This window comes from Pyrus communis, chromosome 2, assembly GCF_963583255.1.
Source record: "Pyrus communis chromosome 2, drPyrComm1.1, whole genome shotgun sequence".
In the NCBI taxonomy this organism is placed as follows: domain Eukaryota; kingdom Viridiplantae; phylum Streptophyta; class Magnoliopsida; order Rosales; family Rosaceae; genus Pyrus; species Pyrus communis.
The window spans coordinates 1,819,886-1,841,675 of NC_084804.1; the positions used below are offsets into that span (position 1 = coordinate 1,819,886).

General features: G+C 39.2%; 7 protein-coding genes across 7 annotated transcripts; 3 read left to right on the forward strand and 4 right to left on the reverse strand.

The window, feature by feature from the left end:
* Positions 1 to 4: 4 nt before the first annotated feature.
* Positions 5 to 1,944, reverse strand: LOC137725557 (putative F-box protein At1g50870). The gene is made up of 2 exons (XM_068464282.1): positions 1,788 to 1,944; positions 5 to 1,289 (listed from the first exon to the last, which is right to left on the reverse strand). Exon 2 carries the CDS (start codon positions 1,273 to 1,275, stop codon positions 169 to 171), a length of 1,107 nt encoding a protein of 368 aa, XP_068320383.1. The 5' UTR covers positions 1,276 to 1,289; positions 1,788 to 1,944; the 3' UTR covers positions 5 to 168.
* A 1,741-nt stretch (positions 1,945 to 3,685) lies between these two features.
* LOC137727050 (putative F-box protein At1g50870) lies at positions 3,686 to 9,821 on the reverse strand. The gene is made up of 2 exons (XM_068465993.1): positions 9,008 to 9,821; positions 3,686 to 3,957 (listed from the first exon to the last, which is right to left on the reverse strand). Exons 1-2 carry the CDS (start codon positions 9,819 to 9,821, stop codon positions 3,686 to 3,688), a joined length of 1,086 nt encoding a protein of 361 aa, XP_068322094.1.
* A 1,641-nt stretch (positions 9,822 to 11,462) lies between these two features.
* Positions 11,463 to 12,530, reverse strand: LOC137721287 (putative F-box protein At1g47790). Its single transcript, XM_068460396.1, has one exon. The coding sequence runs from the start codon at positions 12,528 to 12,530 to the stop codon at positions 11,463 to 11,465; it is 1,068 nt and encodes a 355-aa protein (XP_068316497.1).
* A 1,617-nt stretch (positions 12,531 to 14,147) lies between these two features.
* LOC137727117 (probable transcription factor At1g61730) lies at positions 14,148 to 15,618 on the forward strand. Its single transcript, XM_068466052.1, has one exon. It carries the CDS (start codon positions 14,231 to 14,233, stop codon positions 15,404 to 15,406), a length of 1,176 nt encoding a protein of 391 aa, XP_068322153.1. The 5' UTR covers positions 14,148 to 14,230; the 3' UTR covers positions 15,407 to 15,618.
* Positions 15,619 to 17,370: 1,752 nt separating this feature from the next.
* On the forward strand, positions 17,371 to 18,149 carry LOC137727119 (histone H2A.6-like). The gene is made up of 2 exons (XM_068466054.1): positions 17,371 to 17,628; positions 17,748 to 18,149. The coding sequence occupies exons 1-2, from the start codon at positions 17,440 to 17,442 to the stop codon at positions 17,955 to 17,957; spliced, it is 399 nt and encodes a 132-aa protein (XP_068322155.1). The 5' UTR covers positions 17,371 to 17,439; the 3' UTR covers positions 17,958 to 18,149.
* Positions 18,150 to 18,353: 204 nt separating this feature from the next.
* On the reverse strand, positions 18,354 to 19,332 carry LOC137727118 (protein DESIGUAL 2-like). The gene is made up of 3 exons (XM_068466053.1): positions 19,162 to 19,332; positions 18,787 to 18,992; positions 18,354 to 18,712 (listed from the first exon to the last, which is right to left on the reverse strand). Exons 1-3 carry the CDS (start codon positions 19,258 to 19,260, stop codon positions 18,484 to 18,486), a joined length of 534 nt encoding a protein of 177 aa, XP_068322154.1. The 5' UTR covers positions 19,261 to 19,332; the 3' UTR covers positions 18,354 to 18,483.
* Positions 19,333 to 19,429: 97 nt separating this feature from the next.
* On the forward strand, positions 19,430 to 21,214 carry LOC137721319 (protein HEAT-STRESS-ASSOCIATED 32-like). Its single transcript, XM_068460421.1, has 3 exons — positions 19,430 to 19,450; positions 19,887 to 20,091; positions 20,763 to 21,214. Exons 1-3 carry the CDS (start codon positions 19,430 to 19,432, stop codon positions 21,212 to 21,214), a joined length of 678 nt encoding a protein of 225 aa, XP_068316522.1.
* The last annotated feature ends 576 nt before the right edge of the window (positions 21,215 to 21,790 follow it).

The window sequence follows — 21,790 nt, forward strand, 5'->3', positions numbered from 1 at the left end:
AACCAAAAAAAAAAAAAAAAAAAAAAAATTCAAATTGCTCTTGAAAGAGAGAAGTATAACAAAAATCTTGAAGATCAACATGAACAGCTTCAATATACAAAACAACAAGGGAAATTTTGAAAACAAAAACCCATGTGGACTGAAGTCGTAATTGCTCTAGCTAGTAGTCTACTCCCCTAGTCTCATTCCCTTTAGAGTCACGAGGGTTGATTTGCGTAGAGCAAGTCGTTTCCTGAGGAATTCCGAACGTTCCAAAACCTCAAGGTCCTCAGTTTCCATGTCATAGGAAAGAACTTGCCCTCGGCCATTTCGAAATCTGAGTGAGCTAGAATGAGCTTGTGTGAGAACTAAATGATCCGTCCAAACTGTGTGGTCGACCTTTAAATTTTTCAAAGGAATGATGATCTTGTTTCGACTCCATTTGTGTTCCTTGAAGTCTTCTAACACCAAGATGTGAATGGCTCCCCCTACTGTTTCAGCAACGCCTAGACAGAGATCCCAAGGAAAAGCCCGAACATTCTTCAAATTTAGGAAAGCTCCCTGGGGCAAAGTAGTTGTGGTGAGACATTCACTCCACAGATCAAGAGACTGAATTTGTAGGCACGAATGATCATCATGTTCATCTTTTACAATTTTGGAGATATAAATAGCCCAGTTAACCTTATCTTCCTCACAACAATTTGGCTTTACCACCCATCTGCCTTGTTCCAGAAAATTCAGCTTTTGGCGGAGCAAGGGTCTCCACATTTCATCCTTTCCAATTGTTATAACATCAACACCTACTAAACTGCCCTCTCGGCGATAAGCACAGGCCACTTTACACTCACCAGTAAGGGAATTAAAACCGAGGTCCAGAACTACTCTGGTACCCTCGGGTGCCTTGGGCAAGTAGAGCACTTTGTGGGTTGCAGGATTTCTAATACGGCAAACTTGAGAAGTTTTACTCTTCTCCAAAAACAAGCCACTACAATCACACTGAAGCTCGAAATCCCCATAGGAAGCAACTCCCTTCATTCTCCCCTTATCCCATTGGCATTGATAACAAGGTGGCAAACTGTAACGTGTTTGAGCCCTATGCTTTTCTATGAACTTGTAGCCCTCAATTAACAGACACCATTGCTTGCAAACACACTTGAATCTCACCAAAGACACCACAGGCAGCCACAACAAAATCTGAGCAACAATATCAAAGGGAAGCTCTCGTGGTTGTTGCCGCGGCACTTCTTCTTCTTCTTCTTTGGTAGCGACACGTTGGACTCCCATAGTATCGAACATGGGATTAATCAAAGCTGCAATGAAAAAACAAAATTAACAAATCCAAATCAGAACTGGAAGACCTTCATAATGCGACTCCGATACTCATTAAGATAATATATTGTTTACGGACTTTGGATTACAAGAAAGCGATGCTCGAGCTGGATTAATTTGCCGGAAACATGTAAAAATTGAACCGGTGACAACCCTTCAAGGTTTTAATTAAAATAAAAAATAAAAACAATTGAAACCCTAGACACTAAAGAGGCAATCAAGGGTCTTGAACAAAGTTGAACAGAAATTTTCCAATGCCCGGAAGCTCGCTCAGAAGCTGACAGCCGCATAGCATGGCGGATAACCACATGGCCCACCAAGTGCTCGACGAAATGCATCAGTTAAAAATTCGCATTATTTTCTTGTTAAAAAAAGTTTGATCTTTTACAATGCCCCGAGATTAAAATCCTGAATCCGGCACGATAAGATTGCAATAAGAAAATCTTAGAGCAATTAAATTAAAGAGATCAGATATTTACCATGATCGGAAATTCACAAACTTGTTGACAAGATTAGTGGATCCGAGAAAGCGAAAGCGATGCTGAAACCAAACGGAGAAGAACTTGTTCGTATCAAACACCTGTCATCCAGTCGGTCAGTGGTTCAAATAAGCTCCGCTGCCTGCCGATATTTAAGTTCCACATCCACTCTAACCTACACAAAACATTCGCTTGAGTTGTTGGGTTTCTGGCTGGCTTTGTTTTGTTGGGCCGGGCCCTCGTTGAATTTTAGTTAAGGTTAACTAGTTGGTTCGGTTCGGTTCGGTAGTTTTTTTTTGTTCTTACTTACAAAAATGTTATTCTTACCATCTATTTGTACTATGACACTTATAAAGATGAGACTCACATGTATTGGTGGGATCATACTTCTACTAGAAAGAGGTTACCAGTGATGATACAAATAGATGGTAAGTGTAGCACTACTCTTGTTCTTATTATTTAATTTTGGTTCAATTATAGAACCGGACTGAATAACCCAGTTTGGATGATGGTTTTGATTTTTTTTTTTTTTTTTTTTTAACTACAGTTCAACCAAATCGAGCTTAGTAGCGTTTTAGAATTCATACAGCCAACCTCACTTGGTGAGATAATGCTTGGTTGTTGTTGTTGTTGTATAGTTTAACCATAATTGACCGATCATGAAAAAAATAGTAATGCTAGGGAGATCAATTTTGTAGACCAAATTTTGTAAATCATATGATATGATTGTTGATAATTGAATTATTATATAAGGTGTTGATTAACGTGCTCATTTTTTATTAGTGGCACATCACATGATTTGCAAATTTGGTCTAAAAAATTAATCTACCTATCATTAGTCAGAAATTTTTTTTATGAAGTTGATGGCTAAAGGATCAAAGCTCCCACAAGTTTTGGTCCCTAACTACATTTGGGATTTTTTGTTAGGAAAACTAATTAAAAGGACTTGAGTTTTAACAATAAGGACAAAATAAATGGTAAAGTGAATAGAACCATAATTAACTTTTTAGTGTAAAATATGATTTTTCGTTATAGTTCCCTTATTTGTTTATGACTCGGTCCACCAGCCCTTAATGCCTTAAGGATTCTAACTCAAACATATTGGAAGGCCTTTGGTCCAGTTACTGATTTAGGCTTACGTTTATTTATTTTCAAGGACACCAAAACAATACAATTTATAACTTTACATGAATTTAAAGAAGTAATCGAAAACTTTACACTCATTAGTGAGTGAACTGAAAACAACCATTTGTATGACACCCTCCTGTGCATCGGGCAAGTAAAAGTATTTGGCGGGTTGCAGAATTTCTGATTCGACAAACTTGAGAAGAACCACCCTTCTCCATAAATAAGCCAGCATAACGGCTTACAATGTTGAAATTCTCATCGGGAGGAAGGCACTCTTAATTCGTCTGGCAGACTGGCTCTGATGTTTCGTGATGAACTCATTGTCCTGACCAATTAACAAACACCATTGCTTGCACGCACACTTGAATCTAACCAAATTCTCATCGGTAGTGAATTCATAATTGCTCAAACTTCTCTTCAAAGAGAGAAGCGTAACAAAATTCTTTAAGGCCAGACCATGTAATTCCAATCGAACGACAAAGAAAAAAGAAAATAAACACAACAATGTAATCCTGTGTACTGGAGAAATCACGGGTTTTACTTCAAAAGTGCACCGACGTTTAAGAAGTTCAAGGGAAAATTTAAGGATCTCTAGCTATGTTTCCACAAAACTCAGCAAAACATGTAGTGAAATCTTAGCACTGAGTGCTCTGTTACAACTGGTGACTAAAAAGTTCAAACTTACAGTAACAAAAACAATATAAAAAGATGACCAGAAAAAATGAAATTTTGCAAAACAAGGAGCCCATGCGCAGTGAAATTATAAGCCTTTAGTCTTGTACTCCGTTAATCTCTGATCTCATTTCCTTGAGAGAGATGAGGGTTGACTTAAGTAGAGCTATTCGTTTCTTCAAGAGTTCTAAACTGTCAAAAACCATAAGAGTCTTCTTTTCCATGTCATAGGAAATAAGTTGTGATCCACCTTGAAACTCTAGTGTATTTGAACAAGCTCGTTTAAGAACAATTTCATCCATCAAAATTGTGTTGTCGACCTTTAAATTTTTCAAGGGAACGATGATCTTGTTTTGACTCCATTTGTGTTTATTGGATGTCATTATTAAAAATAGGGTTAAATATTAGAAGAATAACAAGTGGTGTTTAGTGGTGATGGAGAAACAGCTCACCTACTATCATTGCCTAGCTATTATATTCGGTCCTCCCTCTCACCTACTGTTTTCATCCATTCCTTTCGGCTATTCCTATTGTAAAAGCCAAAGCTGGATAATAGAATAAGTTTAGAGGGATTGCAGGTCATCATGATGTTGGCATTAGCTTTGAAGGTCATCATGATGTTGGCATTAGCTGTCTTGTTTGTTTTTCCATATATGCCGCATCTTGTAACAAGTTTCATTCATGAAATATACATAAAACATTCAACATGGTATCAGAGCGGGCATCATCCTGAGCCAGTTCTGTATATCGAACCTGCTGTGTTTATTTTTCAAAAACAATGGCAGATGGAAGTATCATTGCTTCTTCATCTGGAAGTGCTTCTGAAATGGATATCAATCCAAACCAACGACTCAGTTCAGTATTATTGAATGAGTTTAATTATTTGCCATGGGCAAGGGCTGTTAGTCTTGCTCTCGGTGGAAGATCCAAACTCGGTTTCATCAATGGCAGTCAACCTGCACCAGATGCTTCTTCTCCAGAATATGGAGGGTGGCTATGTAAAGATCAACTGGTCATGTCATGGTTGTTAAATTCTATGGAAAGGAATATTGCTGAAATCTTCAGCTATTCCGAGTCGTCTCTCATCCTTTGGACCACCGTGAAGGAGATGTATGGAAATCAAAACAATGCAGCTCGCATCTTTCAACTCAAGAAGGATATCTCCAACATACAGCAAGAAGGTAAAAGCTTTGTTCAACATCTTGGTTCTTTGAGAAGCATGTGGAATGAGTTAGATGTGTACAGACCTCACACAACTGATCTCTCTGTGCTCCTTAAAAGAACTGAAGAAGATAAAATTTTTCAATTATTGTCTAGCTTGAGCTCAGAATATGAGGATTTGAGAAGTCACATTCTCATGAACTCGGAGCTACCATCCTTCACTAGTATCTGTGCAACTATCCAACGTGAGGAAGTAAGGAGAAAAGTCATGAACAATGGTATAAAAACCAACGTGACAGAAGCTAGGGCTTACCTGACAAATGAAAAAAGATATAAAGGAAAAAACCCTCATTTAAAGTGCCTACATTGTGACAACATCGGGCATGTGAGAGACAAGTGCTGGATCCTACATCCAGAACTCAAACCTGACTTCATGAAGGATAAATCCGCATCAAAGACAAGTCGAGCACACCCTCGTGCCAACACTGCAACATCTTCATCTATCAACAATGTTGATACCTATCAACAGTTCACTGCAAATCCTGCCATCCTTTTAAATGAGTTCGCAGCGTATCTCCAACAAAAGAAGGGAAAAGAGGATGGATCGGTTGATCATGAAGATGGAAGTACTACTGCATTGATGGGCAAATTTGCAGGTTTTTTAGCTGATGCTGATTATGTACCTCAGACAGACTTGAAAGGTATCGTAACTGCTTTTCAAACTGCTCTTAAAATAAATGAGTTACATGATTTTTGGGTTGTAGATTCTGGTGCCACAGACCATATGACTAATCAAATGTCAAAGTTACATAGATTTGAGAAACTACATAATCCTTCACATGTATCTGTTGCTAATGGTGAAGGTGCTAGGATTGTAGGAAAGGGAAAAATCCACCTGATATCTGATCAAATAGAGTCTATGGCCCTATATGTCCCATCATTTCCATTTCAACTTCTCTCAGTAGGAAGAATCACAAATTCCTTAAATTGTTTGGCCATTTTTTCACCAAAAACTGTCATTTTTCAGGATTGTATAACCAAGAGGACGATTGGTGAGGGGTTTTACCTTGATGGTCTCTATTACATATCAAAAAGCTCTTCCTGTGGGTTCCATGCCAAGTCAAAGTCCATCCATACCTCCATTCAAGCTTCCACCTTGTGGCACCAACGACTAGCTCATCCATCTCAACCTATCTTATCCACCTTATTTCCTGACTTAGGCAAAGAATCAACCCACTGTGAAACTTGTCATTTGTCAAAGGCAACAAGACTACCTCTAGGGTCTTCGATGTCTAGAGTTTCTCATCTTTTTGAGCTTGTACACTCTGATTTATGGGGACCAACAAATGAATCTTTTGATGGTTATAAATATTTCATAACTTTTGTTGATGATTATTCAAGAGCCACCTGGTTATATTTGTTAAAATCAAAAAGTGAGGTGATGGAAGTGTTTAAGGACTTTCACAACCTTGTCAAAAATCATTTTTCTTCTCAAATCAAAACCCTAAGGTCTGATAATGGCACAGAATACATGTCCCAAGTCATGACTCAATATTTGAGCAACAATGGCATCATACATCAAACTAGCTGTGTTGGCACACCCCAACAAAATGGTGTTGCCGAGAGAAAAAACCGAGATCTCCTTGAAAAAACTAGGGCATTGATGTTACAAATGAATGTACCAAAACGTTTTTGGTCTCAAAGCGTCATGACAGCAGCTTACCTGATCAACAGATTACCTAGTAGGGTTTTGGGGTTCAAATCCCCAATGGAGATAGTCAAGAACAGAAAGGTGGACTTGTCTCACCTCAAAGTCTTTGGATGCATCTGTTTTGTTCATGTTCAGTCATTACATCGAGACAAACTTGATCCTAGGGCAACTAAATGCATTTTCCTTGGCTACTCGTCCACACAAAAAGGGTATAAGTGTTATAATCCACAACTTAAGAGATTAATTGTTTCAAAGGATGTTCAATTTCATGAAACTAACTCTTATTACAGTAAGTCTCTGGATAGTACAAGTCAGGGGGAGATTATCTTGGACATGTTTCCACTGCCAAGGACTGAGATACACAACAATGCGGGTGATCAAACTCACACAATGGATCTTGTGGCTCCAAATCAACCGGATTCATATGACGACAGCAACATGCCTGTAGAAGATGAAACTCTACGTAGTATTGGTCCTGAAGAACCTTCAGAAGAGTCTCTTCCTACCATACCTCGACGAAATCCAACTCGTGAGAGGCACCCACCAGCAAGACTGCAAGACTTTGTTACGTACAAGCTCAAGCACCCCTTATCCAACTATTGTTCTTATCAAAAGTTGTCACCTAATTACACTGCCTATTTGAGTAATATATCTGCGCATGAAGAGCCTCAATCATTTCAAGAAGCTAACCAATCCCAAGTGTGGCAGCAAGCAATGCAGGATGAACTGCATGCACTCGATCAACATAAAACCTGGAGCATTGTGCCACTGCCCAAAGGAAAGAAGATAGTAGGCTGCAGGTGGATATACAAGATTAAATTCAACTCGGATGGGTCTATTGAAAGACACAAGGCACGATTAGTGGCCCGTGGCTTCACTCAAACATTTGATGTGGATTACAAGGAAACCTTTGCCCCCGTTGCAAAGATGAACACAGTGCGCGTACTCTTGTCTGTGGCTGTCAACAAAGGATGGCCTATGTATCAAATGGATGTAAAAAACGCCTTCTTACATGGTGAGCTTGAAGAAGACGTCTACATGAGATTACCACCGGGTCACTCTCAAAGTCATAAACAGGATGTTGTGTGTAAACTGCACAAATCAATTTATGGTCTTAAACAATCACCGAGAGCCTGGTATGCTAAGCTCAGTTCAGTCCTTATCAGTGTTGGTTTTGGAAGAAGCAATGCGGACTCCTCTTTATTTGTACGCTCAGGCACCGCTGGTACATTGGTTGTTCTTGTGTATGTTGATGACTTGATCATTACCGGAGATAACCCTGAAGAAATCAAAGAACTCAAGCACTCCCTTCAGCAACGCTTTGCAATAAAAGATCTTGGTGTTCTGAGATACTTCCTTGGCATCGAAATGGCTACATCTCACAAGGGCTTATTCCTTAACCAGCGCAAATATGTTCTGGATCTCCTTAAGGAAGCAAACATGAGTGATGCTAAACCGGTCCCTACACCTCTTGACATTAAACTTAAGGTCAGCTTAGAGGGTCAATCTCTTCCAAACATAAGTTATTATCAGCGGTTGGTTGGTAAGTTGATATACCTGACCATCACAAGGCCCGACATTACCTATGCTGTCAGTATTGTTAGCCAATTTATGCACTCTCCCACGATGGAGCACTTTAACCTAGTCAAAAGGATACTTCGGTATCTAAAAGGTTCTGTGGGACGTGGTATAATCATGAAGAAAAATGCAAGCACTCAGATTACAGGTTATTGTGATGCAGATTGGGCTGGCAATTCCATTGATCGTAAGTCTACAACGGGATTTTGCACGTTTGTGGGAGGCAACCTTGTCTCATGGAAAAGCAAAAAACAAACTGTCATTGCAAGATCCAGTGCTGAGGCAGAATATCGGGCAATGGCATCTACTGCGTGTGAACTAATCTGGCTCAAAGGTTTACTGTGTGACTTAGGTGTTTTCAATCATCAATCCATGTCCCTTTTCTGTGACAATCAGGCTGCAATGCACATTGCTTCCAACCCAGTTTTTCATGAGAGAACCAAGCACATTGAAGTCGATTGTCACTATGTTCGTACACAAGTTCAATCTCAGGTTATCCAAACGCATTTTGTAAGGAGCTCGGATCAACTTGCGGACCTATTCACAAAATCATTGGCCTCTCATCAGTTTCAGCTTCTTCTTGGCAAGCTTGGATCCATCAACCTACTGGATCCAGCTTGAGGGGGAGTATTGGATGTCATTATTAAAAATAGGGTTAAATATTAGAAGAATAACAAGTGGTGTTTAGTGGTGATGGAGAAACAGCTCACCTACTATCATTGCCTAGCTATTATATTCGGTCCTCCCTCTCACCTACTGTTTTCATCCATTCCTTTCGGCTATTCCTATTGTAAAAGCCAAAGCTGGATAATAGAATAAGTTTAGAGGGATTGCAGGTCATCATGATGTTGGCATTAGCTTTGAAGGTCATCATGATGTTGGCATTAGCTGTCTTGTTTGTTTTTCCATATATGCCGCATCTTGTAACAAGTTTCATTCATGAAATATACATAGAACATTCAACAGTGTTCCTTGAAGTCTACCAACACCAAGATGTGAAGGTCTCCCCCTACTATATCAGCAACGGCTGGACGATTATCCCAAAGAAACGTCCGGAGATTCTCCAAATCTACGAAAACTCCTTGAGGAAGAGTAGTGGTGGTGAGACATTCACTCCACAGATCAAGAGAATGAATTTGTAAGCACATATCATGCCCCTCGGTTATAATTTCGGGTAAATGAAGAGCCCATTCAACCTTATCTTCCCCACAACAAGATTGAGTCAGCACCGCTTTGCCTCGTTGCAGCCAGTTCTGGTTTTGTTTGTACAAAGGTCTCCATGTTTCGTCCTTTCCAACTGTTATCACTTCAACACCTACCTCTTTCTGTGCCCTATTGAAATAAACACATGACACTTTACACTCACCAGTTAGTAAATTGAAACCGAGGTCCATAAATTCTGCGTCACACACCTGTGCATCAGGCAAGTAGAGCATTTTGCGGGTCGCAGGATTTCTAATACGGCAAACTTGGGATGTTGTACTCTTCTCCAAAGACAAGCCAGAACAACAACATTTAAGCATGAAATTTTCATCACAAACAGTCACAAACGGTTTTTTATCCCATTCGCAATGATAAGAAGGTGGGAGGGTGTAACAGGTCCGATCTCTGTGTTTTGCAATGAACTTGTAGTCTTGAAGCAACAAAAACCATTGCTTGCACACGCACTTGAATCTCAGCAAAGACAGCACAGGAAGCCAACTCAAAATCTCAACGATAATTTCAAGGGGAAGCTCTGACGAAACTTGTGTCGGCCTTTGTCTTCGTTGGTAGTAACGCATCATTGTCTCAGTATATATTATTCTAAGGACACTAGGAGAGCACGAGCACGAGAGATCCAAAGCTACAGTGATAGAGGAAAAAAATTCCAAATCAGAATAGAACAAAAAGGTTCATTCAAAGCTAGCTAATCGAATAAAGCACAACGTTTTTATATTTATGCAAGCCCTAGCTTTAAAACCAAAAACCCTAATTCCTAGGGTTTAAGAATAACCTTCTAATCCGATCGACTCTAAATAAGTTACGACTTTGAATCAAAAGACTGTAAATAGCAAGAGCTTATAAAAATTGAGATAAGAACTTACCTGAATTCAAATATGACGAGGTTTGCATTACAATCTATGGGAAATTTGGAATGTCCTTGAAGGAATTATATCAAAGATATGGGTTTGCGGCTCACTACCAATTATACCGGACCTCGTATAATGAGTGAAACCATTTAATACAAGTTGCAATTACTTTGAAATTAAGCTGGCCGATGTGGGACTTTCATATTATTCAACGCATACAAGGCTAGTAAAATCAAGAAAGTGACGCTCAAATGATGAATATATGAGAAATATGTAGAACCGACTACAATCTTTTTGTAGAAATTGATTTTCCTTGAATTGATTTGTGCAAACAGAGGTTGACTTGAATAGCAAGTCTAATTTATTACAAGCAATTACAATTAACGAGAGATCAATCTAGACGAATCTGGAGGGATTTGCGATGGTGAGATCTGGTGAGAGATTATAACCTAGACCTAGGTGATACCATGTAGAAATTGATTTTCCTTGAATTGATTTGTACAAACATATATAGCATGCAGAGATTGACTTGAATAACAAGTCTAAATAACTACAATTAATAAGAAATCAATTTAATTAGACAAATGAGGCGAGATTTGCGATAGCAAGGGAATCTCGCTGACAAAATTAATAATAAATAAAACTGAAACCCTAACACCAAAAATGCAAGAGAGGGCACCAAACCATGGGGTTTCTTGAAAAGGTTAAAAAAAATGTCTAATGCGACTTTGAAATTCGTCTAAAAAGAAAATAATATACAACTAAGAGTTACAAGAGTACTTTTCATAAGATTAGCCGAGAACAATAAAACTAATGAGATAAGAAATGCACCATGATCGCAGTTTCACAAACTTATGGAGGTTGGGTGGACAAGAATGGAGATAAAAAATTCACCATGATCGCAATTTCACAAACTTTTGAAAGTTGGTAACTTGGTGGACAAGACTAATTATTTGATTCACTGTTTCTATTAACTTATCCCCTCCTAACAGAAATTCAAAACAAGCTAGAGTGGCGCTCCCAAACCATAACAAAAATTAAGACAAGCTAAAATGACACTCTTAAACCAACAAGGCTCTCTGTTTTACAAGAGTCGGGAGAACATCTATCGTAAAAATAATGTAACAAGCTACGTACAACTATAAAATAAGTGGTAATAAAGCAACTCAAGATTTTTGATTTATAGATGATGCAAATTAATGTAACAACTGGTATAGCTAATTAACAAGTTCAAACTTATTTGTTAAAAAAAAACGGTTCAACTTCCCTTGGAAGACTGATATAATATGACCATCTAAGATGAACAGAAAAATGCAAAGTTTCTCATTGTACATGAAATTATAATTACTCTATCAGTTAACTGCTCCTTTCCGGTTTCATTCCCTTGAGAGTCATCAGGTTTGACGAATGACGAGCTAATTGCTCCTCCGCTATCTGTGAATATTCGGTATCCTCAATACTCCTTCTCCTCAAATTGTAAGTATAAAGTTGATCTCCCCCCGCATAAAATCGGAGTTGATCTGCAGAACAACTTTTGACGAAATGAATTTGATCCTTCAAATGTCGGTTGTCCTTTAAAAAATTAAAGGGAACAGTAATGTTTGGAGTCCATTTGTGTTCCTTGAAGTCTTCTAACACCATGATATTAAGGGCTTCGTCTGCTACCTCAACAACCGCCGGACAGTTAATCCAAAGAAAAAATGAAACTTTGGTCAAATCCGAGAAAACACCTCTGGGAAGAACAGTGTTAGTGATGCGTTCACTCCACGGCTCAAGAGATTGAATTTGAACACACAGATCTTGTCCATGTTTTATAATTTCAGGTAAATGTACAATCCATTCAACCTTATCTTTAACGCAACAACTTTGTTGAAGCAACCATTGGCCATACTCGAGTAAATTAGGGCTTGAATATTTCAAGGGTCTCCATTTCTCATCCCTTCCAATAGTTATAACTTCAAGCCCTACTAAATAACCCGTCTTCTTTGCCTTTCTCCGGTAAATAGATGCCACTTTACACTCGCCAGTAAGCGAATTAAAAGCGAGGTCCAGTGTTCTCGTACCCTTGGGAGCATCAGGCAAGTAAAGTACTTGGCGGGTTGCAGGATTTCTAATACGGCAAACTTGAGAAGTGACACTCAACTCCACATAAAAACCAGCACAAAGACAACTAAGCTTGAAATCTTCTTTAGAAAGAGCGACTGTCTTGTGACTTTTCTGGTTGTATCGATAAGAAAGTGGCAGTACATAATTGGTCCGATCCCTGTGTTTAACAAAGAACTTGTAGTCTTGAATCAACAAACGCCATTGTTTGCACACACACTTGAATCTCAGCAAAGACTCCACAGTCAACAAGCTCAAAATCTCAATGATAATTTCAAAGGGGAGCACTACTTGTTGAGGCGCCACGCATTTACTATACATGAATAAACTTAGTTAAATTCGTCTTCAGAAGATATAAGTTTTTATTTTATGATGTTACAGTGGAAGAGATGATAAAAAGCAAAATTAAAATACCATGGGAAGAACATAAACTTTTCAAATTCAAAGCTTAGGGTCTGCTTGGAATTGCTTATGCAAGAAATACTTCTCCTAACCAGAGTTGCTTATGTAGGAAATACTTCTCCTAATTAGAGCTTTCAGTACAAATGCTTTTATCAGAAGCATGATGGATTTTTCTTAAAATTTTGAGTGCATCCTAGTTTCCCAGAAAACGCTTGGTCAGAAGCACTTTTAGTTTTCAGAAACAATCCTAAACAACCTTGGAAGGTTTGAGGTATCTGCTTAGTTCCGAAACAACCTTGGAAGCTAATACATGAGTTATGAAGTCGATACATATATATCTATACTATAATTTGTATAAAAACCCTAGCTAGTTTTGAATTCTTGAGAAGATTCAAGAAAACTATTCTAAAATAAAACAAATATAGCACACAACTTTGAATACAAGACTGAAAATAAGGAAATTAAGCAGAAATAAAAAGTTGAAACAGTTTCAAGTTTACCATGTTCTTGTTTCCATGATGACCTTGACAAAGGTGAGCCAACAAAGCGATGCTCAAGACGATTAAGCATATATACATATATATATATATATGTTTATGTACATATAGTGATTTACATGAACTAAAAGACTAGATAATCATGAATACAACTAAACATGATAATTCTAACGTTTATCAAAATCAATAATTTATGTTAGGTTTTTAGATAAAAAGTTATCTCTTGTGTAAGCAGCCTATCAGCCAAGAGAAACTCTTATATACAACCATCTCTCTATCCCGCAAAAGAAACGTGTTGATTCTAAAGCAATAAAGATTGCTTCATAACTTGTATGATTTGCCCTTTGGTTACAATGTTCATCACCCAGAGGTACTCTCTTGTGTAGGGCATCATGCAATCCAAGGGTCGGGAGTAGCACACAACTTTGAATACAAGACTGAAAATAAAGAAATTAAGCAGAAATAAAAAGTTGAAACAGTTTCAAGTTTACCATGTTCTTGTTTCCATCATGACCTTGACAAAAGTGAGCCAACAAAGCGATGCTCAAGACGATTAAGCATATATATATATATGTTTACGTACATACAGTGATTTACATGAAATAAAATATTAAAAAATTATGAATACAACTAAATAGGATAATCTTAACGTTTATCAAAATCAATAATTTATGTTAGGTTTTTAGATTAAAAGTTATCTCTTGTGTAAGCAGCCTATCAGCGAAGAGAAACTCTTATATACAATCATCTCTCTATCTCGCAAAAGAAACGTGTTGATTCTAAATCAATAAAGATTGCTTCATAACTTGTATGATTTGCCCTTTGATTACAATGTTCATCACCCTAAGATTCTCTCTTGTGTAGAGCATCATACAATCCGAGTAGAAAATGTAACGGAACACCTAAAATCCAACGGTCACGATATCTATCACACAGTGCTACTTTCCAAAGTCCTTGCGTTGACCCCCCCCCTCCTCTCCTCCTCTCTCTCCCAGCTTTCCACGCAGTGACTTTTATTTGCTGTTTCGCACACACAAAATTACCCAAAAAAATCACTCTCTCCCTCACTTACCCAGTCCGAATCCCTAATTCCCAAAAAATCCCAAATCTCCATCTCCTTCCATGGCTCCCAAGCGCCCATCTCCGCTGGACGAACCGCCGGCAGCTTCTTCGTCGGGAGGTGAGGAAGTCTCGTCGGAGGAAGAAGAAGGGGAAGAAGAGGAATCCGGATCTGGGTCAGATTCCGAACCCGAAGAGCCTCTGCATCCGAAGACCTCGTCTTCAGCACCGGTTGCCGAGAAGAAGCCACCGCCCAAGAAGCCGGACTCCTCTGCCGCCAATTCGAAGCCGCAGTTTTCATCCTCTGGTTCCGAGGACGATTCCGGTTCCGACGTGGATAAGGATTTGGTGGTGAAGCCGATTGCTTCGAAGCCAATGGAAGAGACGCCGAAGACAAAGAGGCCCAGATCAAAGCCCGCGGCTACTGCTACGCCGGCGGCGAAATCCGGGTCCAAACGGCCCAGCGAGACCGAGCCTAAGGATTCAAAGCGGCCAAAGAAGAAGGGAGCTGCGGTGGAGCAGGAACCGGACCAGGTCGAGGAGGAAGCGAAGAAGTCCAAGCTGTTCCAGAGGATTTGGAGCGATGAGGATGAGGTAATTATCTTGAAAGGCATGGTTGATTATACCACCAAGAAAGGGGCGGACCCGTATTCCGATATGGGTGCGTTCCATGACTTTATCAAGAAATCGCTGAAGGTGGATGTGAACAAATCCCAATTGCAAGCTAAGATTCGTCGGCTGAAGAAGAAGTATGCGACTAATGTGAAGAAGAAGAAGTATAATCTTACTAAAGCTCATGACCAGAAGGTGTTTGACTTGTCGAAGAAGGTATGGGGCGGCAGCGGCGAAGGGTCGAGTGGTGTCAACGAGCCGTCTGAACAGCCAAAGTCTAATGGGAAGGCTAGGAATACCAAGACTTTGGCTTCGATAAAAGCTGATATTTTGAGCTCACCGGAGCGTTCAAAAGAGGCCACGAAGGTGGATTTGGGTCTGAATCCGTGCTCTTCGGAAGGTTTGAGTGAGGTGATTGGGTTTGACAAGTGCTTCAGGGAGCTGGGATTACCGGAGGGTGTGGTGAAACAAGGTTTGGAGTTGATTGGAGAGTCCAAGCGAGCTGACTTGAAGGAGAAGTGGAGGAAGCTGCACGTTGCTGAATTGGAGCTTTTTGTGAAGCGGAGCGAGTTAATGAGAGATCAGACGAAGGTGATTCTGGAGGCTTTAAAGTCATCCGGCCATTAGAATGTTGGATCAGGTATAGCAAGTCGAGATGTTTGTGTTGATGTCTAGAAAGATCATGTTTAAGGTTTTAGTAAATGTTAATTAAGAATTCTGTAGCGTTTAACTGCTTAGTTTGTCTATTCGATCTTTCCATGGATAATGACTGGCCATCGGTGTGCTCCTATGTGTTTATTTGAGGTTATTATTGTGGCAGAGTGTTATCTTCTGTTTTACTTCGAGTATTTATTGTTCCGCGGTGTTATTGTTGCCGTCTCTGATGATGTTAAGCAGGGGTATATAATGCTGCAGCGATATTGCTGAGTGTCATTGAAATCTTAGGTACATTACGTCGTTTGTACTTGTTTTGGTTATCCGAACATTTGAAAACAAATGTTGTGGCACTTTTGAGTTTGTTGAATAGCTGCATTTGTTTTCGGTTACTAATCTTAGCGTAGAAGAGAATGATCAAATAAGATCGTTCAAATCATATTCATATTTTAATTCGTTAGACATGCTTCATTATCCTTATAGTTGTAGTTGATTCAATCATTTGATTGAGTCTTTCATATGATCTTCCGGGGTAGTATGGTACTTGACATGCTTGGAGGTCTTACGTTATCTCCAAAGTGTTTGCACCAGTGGCCAGGCAGTGGATCTATTGATTCTATTTTCCCTTTTAGTACCAAGGACTGGCTCAATTGGTACTTGACATGCTTAGGAGATGCTGCCTGGTACAAACAGCCAAACTCTTTCTTCTTTCTCTCTTACCTCACACCTTCACTCTCCTCCTCTGCCTCGTCATTTTCAGAAGTGAGAAATCAAAATGGATCAATTCATCCCCAAGAAAAAATCCCACAATATTGTCACTTATATTTTCCAGTCCCGTTATCTAATCCTGAGCGAAAGCTCGGTATTTAGCGGTATGTTAAGCGATACTAGCAAGAAAAGGCAAGCGAGTAGTCTGGGGTTTGCATGTTCTTGAAGATCTGTGCATAACAGGTGCTGGGTTTGTGAGTTTAATTGATTTGTGCATGTCGAAAGGTTGAGGTTGATGCTGTGGCCGCGGTGGCTGGTGGATTTGGATTCCCGGTGGGAGCCATGGGAGAGCAGCAAATCTATAAAAATGTGTTGCCTTTTGTATCTGAAGGTAAAAGGTAGAAGTGCATATAGGGATTTTGTTTCAAATTCGAAATGGATTTGAGAGAGGAATGGGGAAGGAATGTGGGACTTGGAGCAGCGAAGGTGGATAACGAAATTCGCTCAAAATAGACACTCCATTGTCTCATCTTTTTGGCACAAAATTTTATAATGGTGCCATAGGAATTGTGACACAAAGATGAGGTGGCAGAGAGTTTACGAAAAGTTTCACTTTTGAGAGGGGGAGACTAGTTCCATTATATTTTGAATAATGCTAGGAAAACTAAATTTGTAAATTAAATAATGTGTCACAAATAAAAAATAAGCACGTTTATCAACGTTTAAATAATAATTAAATCTTTAACTTCTATGTCATGTAGTTGACAAAATTTAGTATCCCTAACGTTACTTTTATATTTTTTGTTTAACTTCAAGTGGGAGGGGTTGGGTTGGACTAGTAACAATGTGATTTAAATTTGTCACTTAGCGAGAATTGAATCTTAGACTTCTTATTTACAGATGAAGAAAAATACTAATACAATATAAAATTGTGTGGAATATTTCCTGCATGGAAAGAAAAACAAATTTGAAATGCACATGGTCAAAATTGGTCAATCCATATTTAATCCCAGTGAAAATTTGCATTTCCCGCTCCACACAAATAGAGAAGCACAAAAGAACCACCTGAATCTAAACATAACCATCCAACCGTCCAAATATTTTAAAACAAGCGGCCACAGATTGCGATCCGCGTGACTCCCTCTCATTGGCTCTAGTTCTCCCAAAGCGGCGAACCCCCCTCTATAAACCTAGAAACTCCCCAATCGTCTCATCCCGCTAAATCCTTACTTCATTCACTTCGCAAATACTTAGACTCTCTCTCTCTCTCTCATCTGAATCCTCCGCTCTCTGAATCCATGGCTGGAAGAGGAAAATCAATCGGCTCCGGTGCCGCCAAGAAGGCCACATCTCGGAGCAGCAAGGCCGGTCTCCAGTTCCCCGTCGGCCGTATCGCACGGTTCCTGAAAGCCGGCAAGTACGCCGAGCGTGTGGGCGCCGGCGCCCCTGTCTACCTCGCCGCCGTCCTTGAATACCTCGCTGCCGAGGTCAATTTCTCAATCTAAACCTTAATTGCTCTTCAATTTGCATCTTTATTATTTTTCTTTTTTCAAAACCTTGATTTGTAGGATAAAAGTTGATTTTTCTTAAATTTTTATTTGTTTAGGTTTTGGAATTGGCTGGAAACGCTGCACGTGACAACAAGAAGACGAGGATTGTGCCGAGGCACATCCAGCTGGCCGTCAGGAACGACGAGGAGCTCAGCAAGCTGCTTGGCTCCGTCACCATCGCCAACGGCGGCGTTATGCCCAACATCCACAACACGCTTCTCCCCAAGAAAACTGGCACCGGCAAATCTGGCCCCGTCGAAGACTAGAATTTGAGCTTCGATTAATTCCCTTTTGTAAAAATAGAGGACAAAAATGGAGATTAGTGTGGTTTAGATTAGGTTAGCTTCGCAGTTTTTGGGTTGTTTTGGTGATTTTAATATTCAATCTACTCGAAAGAAGTGAAATTCTGGGTCCGATTTGTTGTTCATTAAATTCAATCTCCGCTTTGAAATTTTAAATTTAATGGTTGCAAATCAAGAAACAAAATTGACATGAATTTCGAATTGGTGTTTTGGGAAATTTGAAAACTTCTGGTTGATTGAGCAGTTTTTCAAGTGGATCTGTGCTTTTATATTCTATCTACTGGATAAGATTTTACAGTCCAATCTGTTCTTCATATAATTTGTAACTTTGAAAAATATTACAAGTTGGAGCGTTCAGAATCGGATTTGTGTAGTGTAGATGGAGAATGCAGAATCGGATTTGTGTAGGATAACTGGAACGATTCAGCGAAGGAGAAAACAAGAGTGCGAAAATCAAAATCTGTTCGGAAATTCGTGAGCATTTTGACAATTAAGCTGGAAGTTCAGTTGGGTTGCTGTGTATTTGTGGTTTGGGTTTCCCTTCTTTGATGTAGGCTTTGGCAGAGACGTAATATGCAATGATGAACAATCCATGGAAGAAGCATAAGATCCCTCCTATCGACAGAATCCGGCGGTGCGATAACCCGCACGATTTTCTCGACTTTGAGTTTAACATCGTCCCGGTAATCAGCAGTGAAAGTGCTGCCGCCAATGTTATCCTGCAGAATATAGATTTTAGACTTGTGCTGAATTGCTAATCATGATTAGAAAGTTAATTAATGTTTGTAATTACCATGATAAGATGAGGAAAGCAATTGCTAGTTGCTTATTTGCTGTGGTTTCTTGGTTATCTCGTCTGGACCTTATGCAGATGCATCCGCCAAGCAAGTTGCCTACTACGTGTGCGACTGCTAGGATCACAACAGCAGCTAACCCTAGTTTGAAGGCTTGGTAACTTGCGTCTTTGCACTCAAATATCCCCACCTTCAAATGGTGCACCTGTTTTTTACATGCCAAGAAATTTCCATCTATAGATTAGTTATTGAAATCTAGGTCATTGTTCGGCTCGTTACATGTGCCATCGTTAACTCGTTATAATCAAGGAAATGGAAGTTTATGCATACGTGTCAAAGAGTGATTTGTCTGCAATGAAGAATGACTGGATTACCTTGTTTTGAGCAATCTCAGCTTGAATCCCAAGTATTCCGGCCACGACGTCCATAATCAAGAGCGGGACGCAGACGAGAGGAGTCATGTTTTTAACCATCTTTGCCGGGTTGGTTGAAGGAGGAGGAGGAGAAGGAGGATGAGAGGCTGTCTATCTGACAGATTAGGAGGGGAAATTAGGTGTGGTTTTTGGGTAAAAGCTTCTTGTCTTCACAGTTCCTACTTATGCCTGTTGTTATTCTTTGCTTTTTGAATTTCGGCTTCCTTCCATGGGGAGCAAGGAAAGCAGAGTATCATTCCAATGCAATTCGGTTCGGGAATGGGAATGGGAGATTAACTTTGATGCTTACGTGTATGACAGCTGAGAAGAATCACATTCTTCAAATTATTCCTTCAAATCCATAAGCTCCTTTGTCCAGGAATCATATGGTCATTTTTTGGGAGATTAGAGTGGCTAGGGTAGTGCTTTTGCGTTTTTGCACCCAAGTTTGATCCTATTTTTCCGAAGATTCGAGCGACTAGGGCAGTGCAATCACCTGTTTTGAATTGATGTCGATCTCCTTTCTTGTACATTAGAGTGGCCAGGGCAGTGTTTATGCCTTGGATTCCTTCTTTTGTAGATTAGAGTGGCTCCGCAACTTTTTGTATCCAAGTAATTTCCATGTATATGTATTTGTATGGTGTTATTAGTGGCATTGACTCACTGTCCTGTTATGATTTCCTCAGGAAGGTAAGAGCTTGGGGTTTGACACGATCGAGCTGAATGAGGGATCTCTTGAACTTCCCGAAGAAACTCTTCTGAGATTCGTTCGCTTGATTAAGATAGGTGGTCTGAAAGTGAAGTCACAGTTTGCGATCAGGTTTAACAAGTCTGACATACCTGTAGGTGACAGAGCATTTGGAGCCTATGCTATCTCGAGCCCACGATATGGTATGCTGTGCAATCTTTCCTGAAACAATTAGTGATTGATATGTTCGCCTTGATACCTAGATATTGTCGGAAGATCCGCATAGAAATTGTAGATTTTCTTATTGGGGCATTTAATAGCTCCAAGCTTAAAGAACTTAATCGCCACTCTTCGTTCTTTTGTTCAGCTGTTATGCGAAGGTAGGTTCGTTTTTGCAAACAAATAGCATAGCATGATAGCACAAAGGACTAAATAGGAGGAAGAAAAGGGCTTCAACCTTAAGTAAAGAAATGTAGAATGTCAGTTTAATGGCATGAAATCATCAAATCTGTCTGGTGTATGTAATTTCGATATGTGTTTCGCTTTGATCACCAAGCTGCATGATACCATGAATAGGAATTGACCAAGTTGTGAAAGGAAAACCATGTTGGTCCTATGTTTGTGATGACCCTGTGCCCCCAAGTGTGTGTTTACTGATATTACTCCGCTTCGATGAAAATTTGTGCAGTCATTTTCTGAGACTGATGATTTTTTCTTCTTGCATTCATCTTTCCGATTATTGCTTTTCAACTGTGATGTTAACATCTTCTTGCCGCGTGCTCTGATCATATTACACGAAAGATGGTGCTGCATTAAGAGCACCTGTATGTTTACTGGTTATATACTTATGAACAAGATTGTTGTCTTTGTTTAGAATATGTTGAAGACGTTGATCTTCTGATTACAAGGGCTGAGAGATGCTTAGAAGCTGGGGCCGTTACGAGAACGAACGACGCTGATGATGTCTGTAAACACGCTGGCTCGATGCATGCAGACATAATCGCAAAGGTCATTGGGCGCCTTGGTGCGGAGAAGACCGTGTTCGAAGCATCAAATCCGAGAACATCAGAGTGGTTCATTAAACAATATGGTCTTCTCCAAGAAAAACTACGCAGTGTTGAGTTGATTTTTAAAATAGACCATGAAGTTCTAATTTCTCGCATTGTAAGACAAAACGAGATCTTCTCCAGATCTTTTTCATCAAGGTCAACGGATCAAGTGATTCGAGCTTTTCAAATTTCTTTCAACGGCTCACCTGTTATGACCCTTAAAAGCTGTGATAATTTTTTGCCGTTGGATGAAATTTTGAAGATTAGGATCACTTGATCCGATGGCCTTGATAGAAGAGATCTAGAGATGATCTCTTTCCTTGTAAGACAAAGTTTTAAAATTGTACACATTAGCCCATTTAAGAGTATTTTCAAAAGAGATGTCAAAATTTAAACATAAAATTTGGATTTGACAGCGTATGTTTTTCTTTCCATCCGATACATCAATTAAATTATTATAATAAATGTTTTAAAACACTCTCCAAAAATATAATTAATTAAATTCATTTATAATTAATTACAAAAATTTGAAGCTACTTTCAATTTTGACCGTAAGTGAGGGCTAACAATCTATGTCATATTACATCAAATTTGGTTTTTTGATTGAAAAATATTGGTGCTACTATTTTTTACATCTCATTTGAAAATCCTCCAAGAATTTTAAGTTCACCATGTTATCAATTTAATAAAATATTATACAATCAATCAGGTCAAAAACATAAATTAATACAATTTTAATACTTTAAGGTTGAATACGAGAAAAATGAAACCCTGTGACATTTTGTTAATCATTCTGAATTTAAAAGGTGTAAAACATAATTATATTTTTTCTTAAGAGAAAAAATGTATAAAA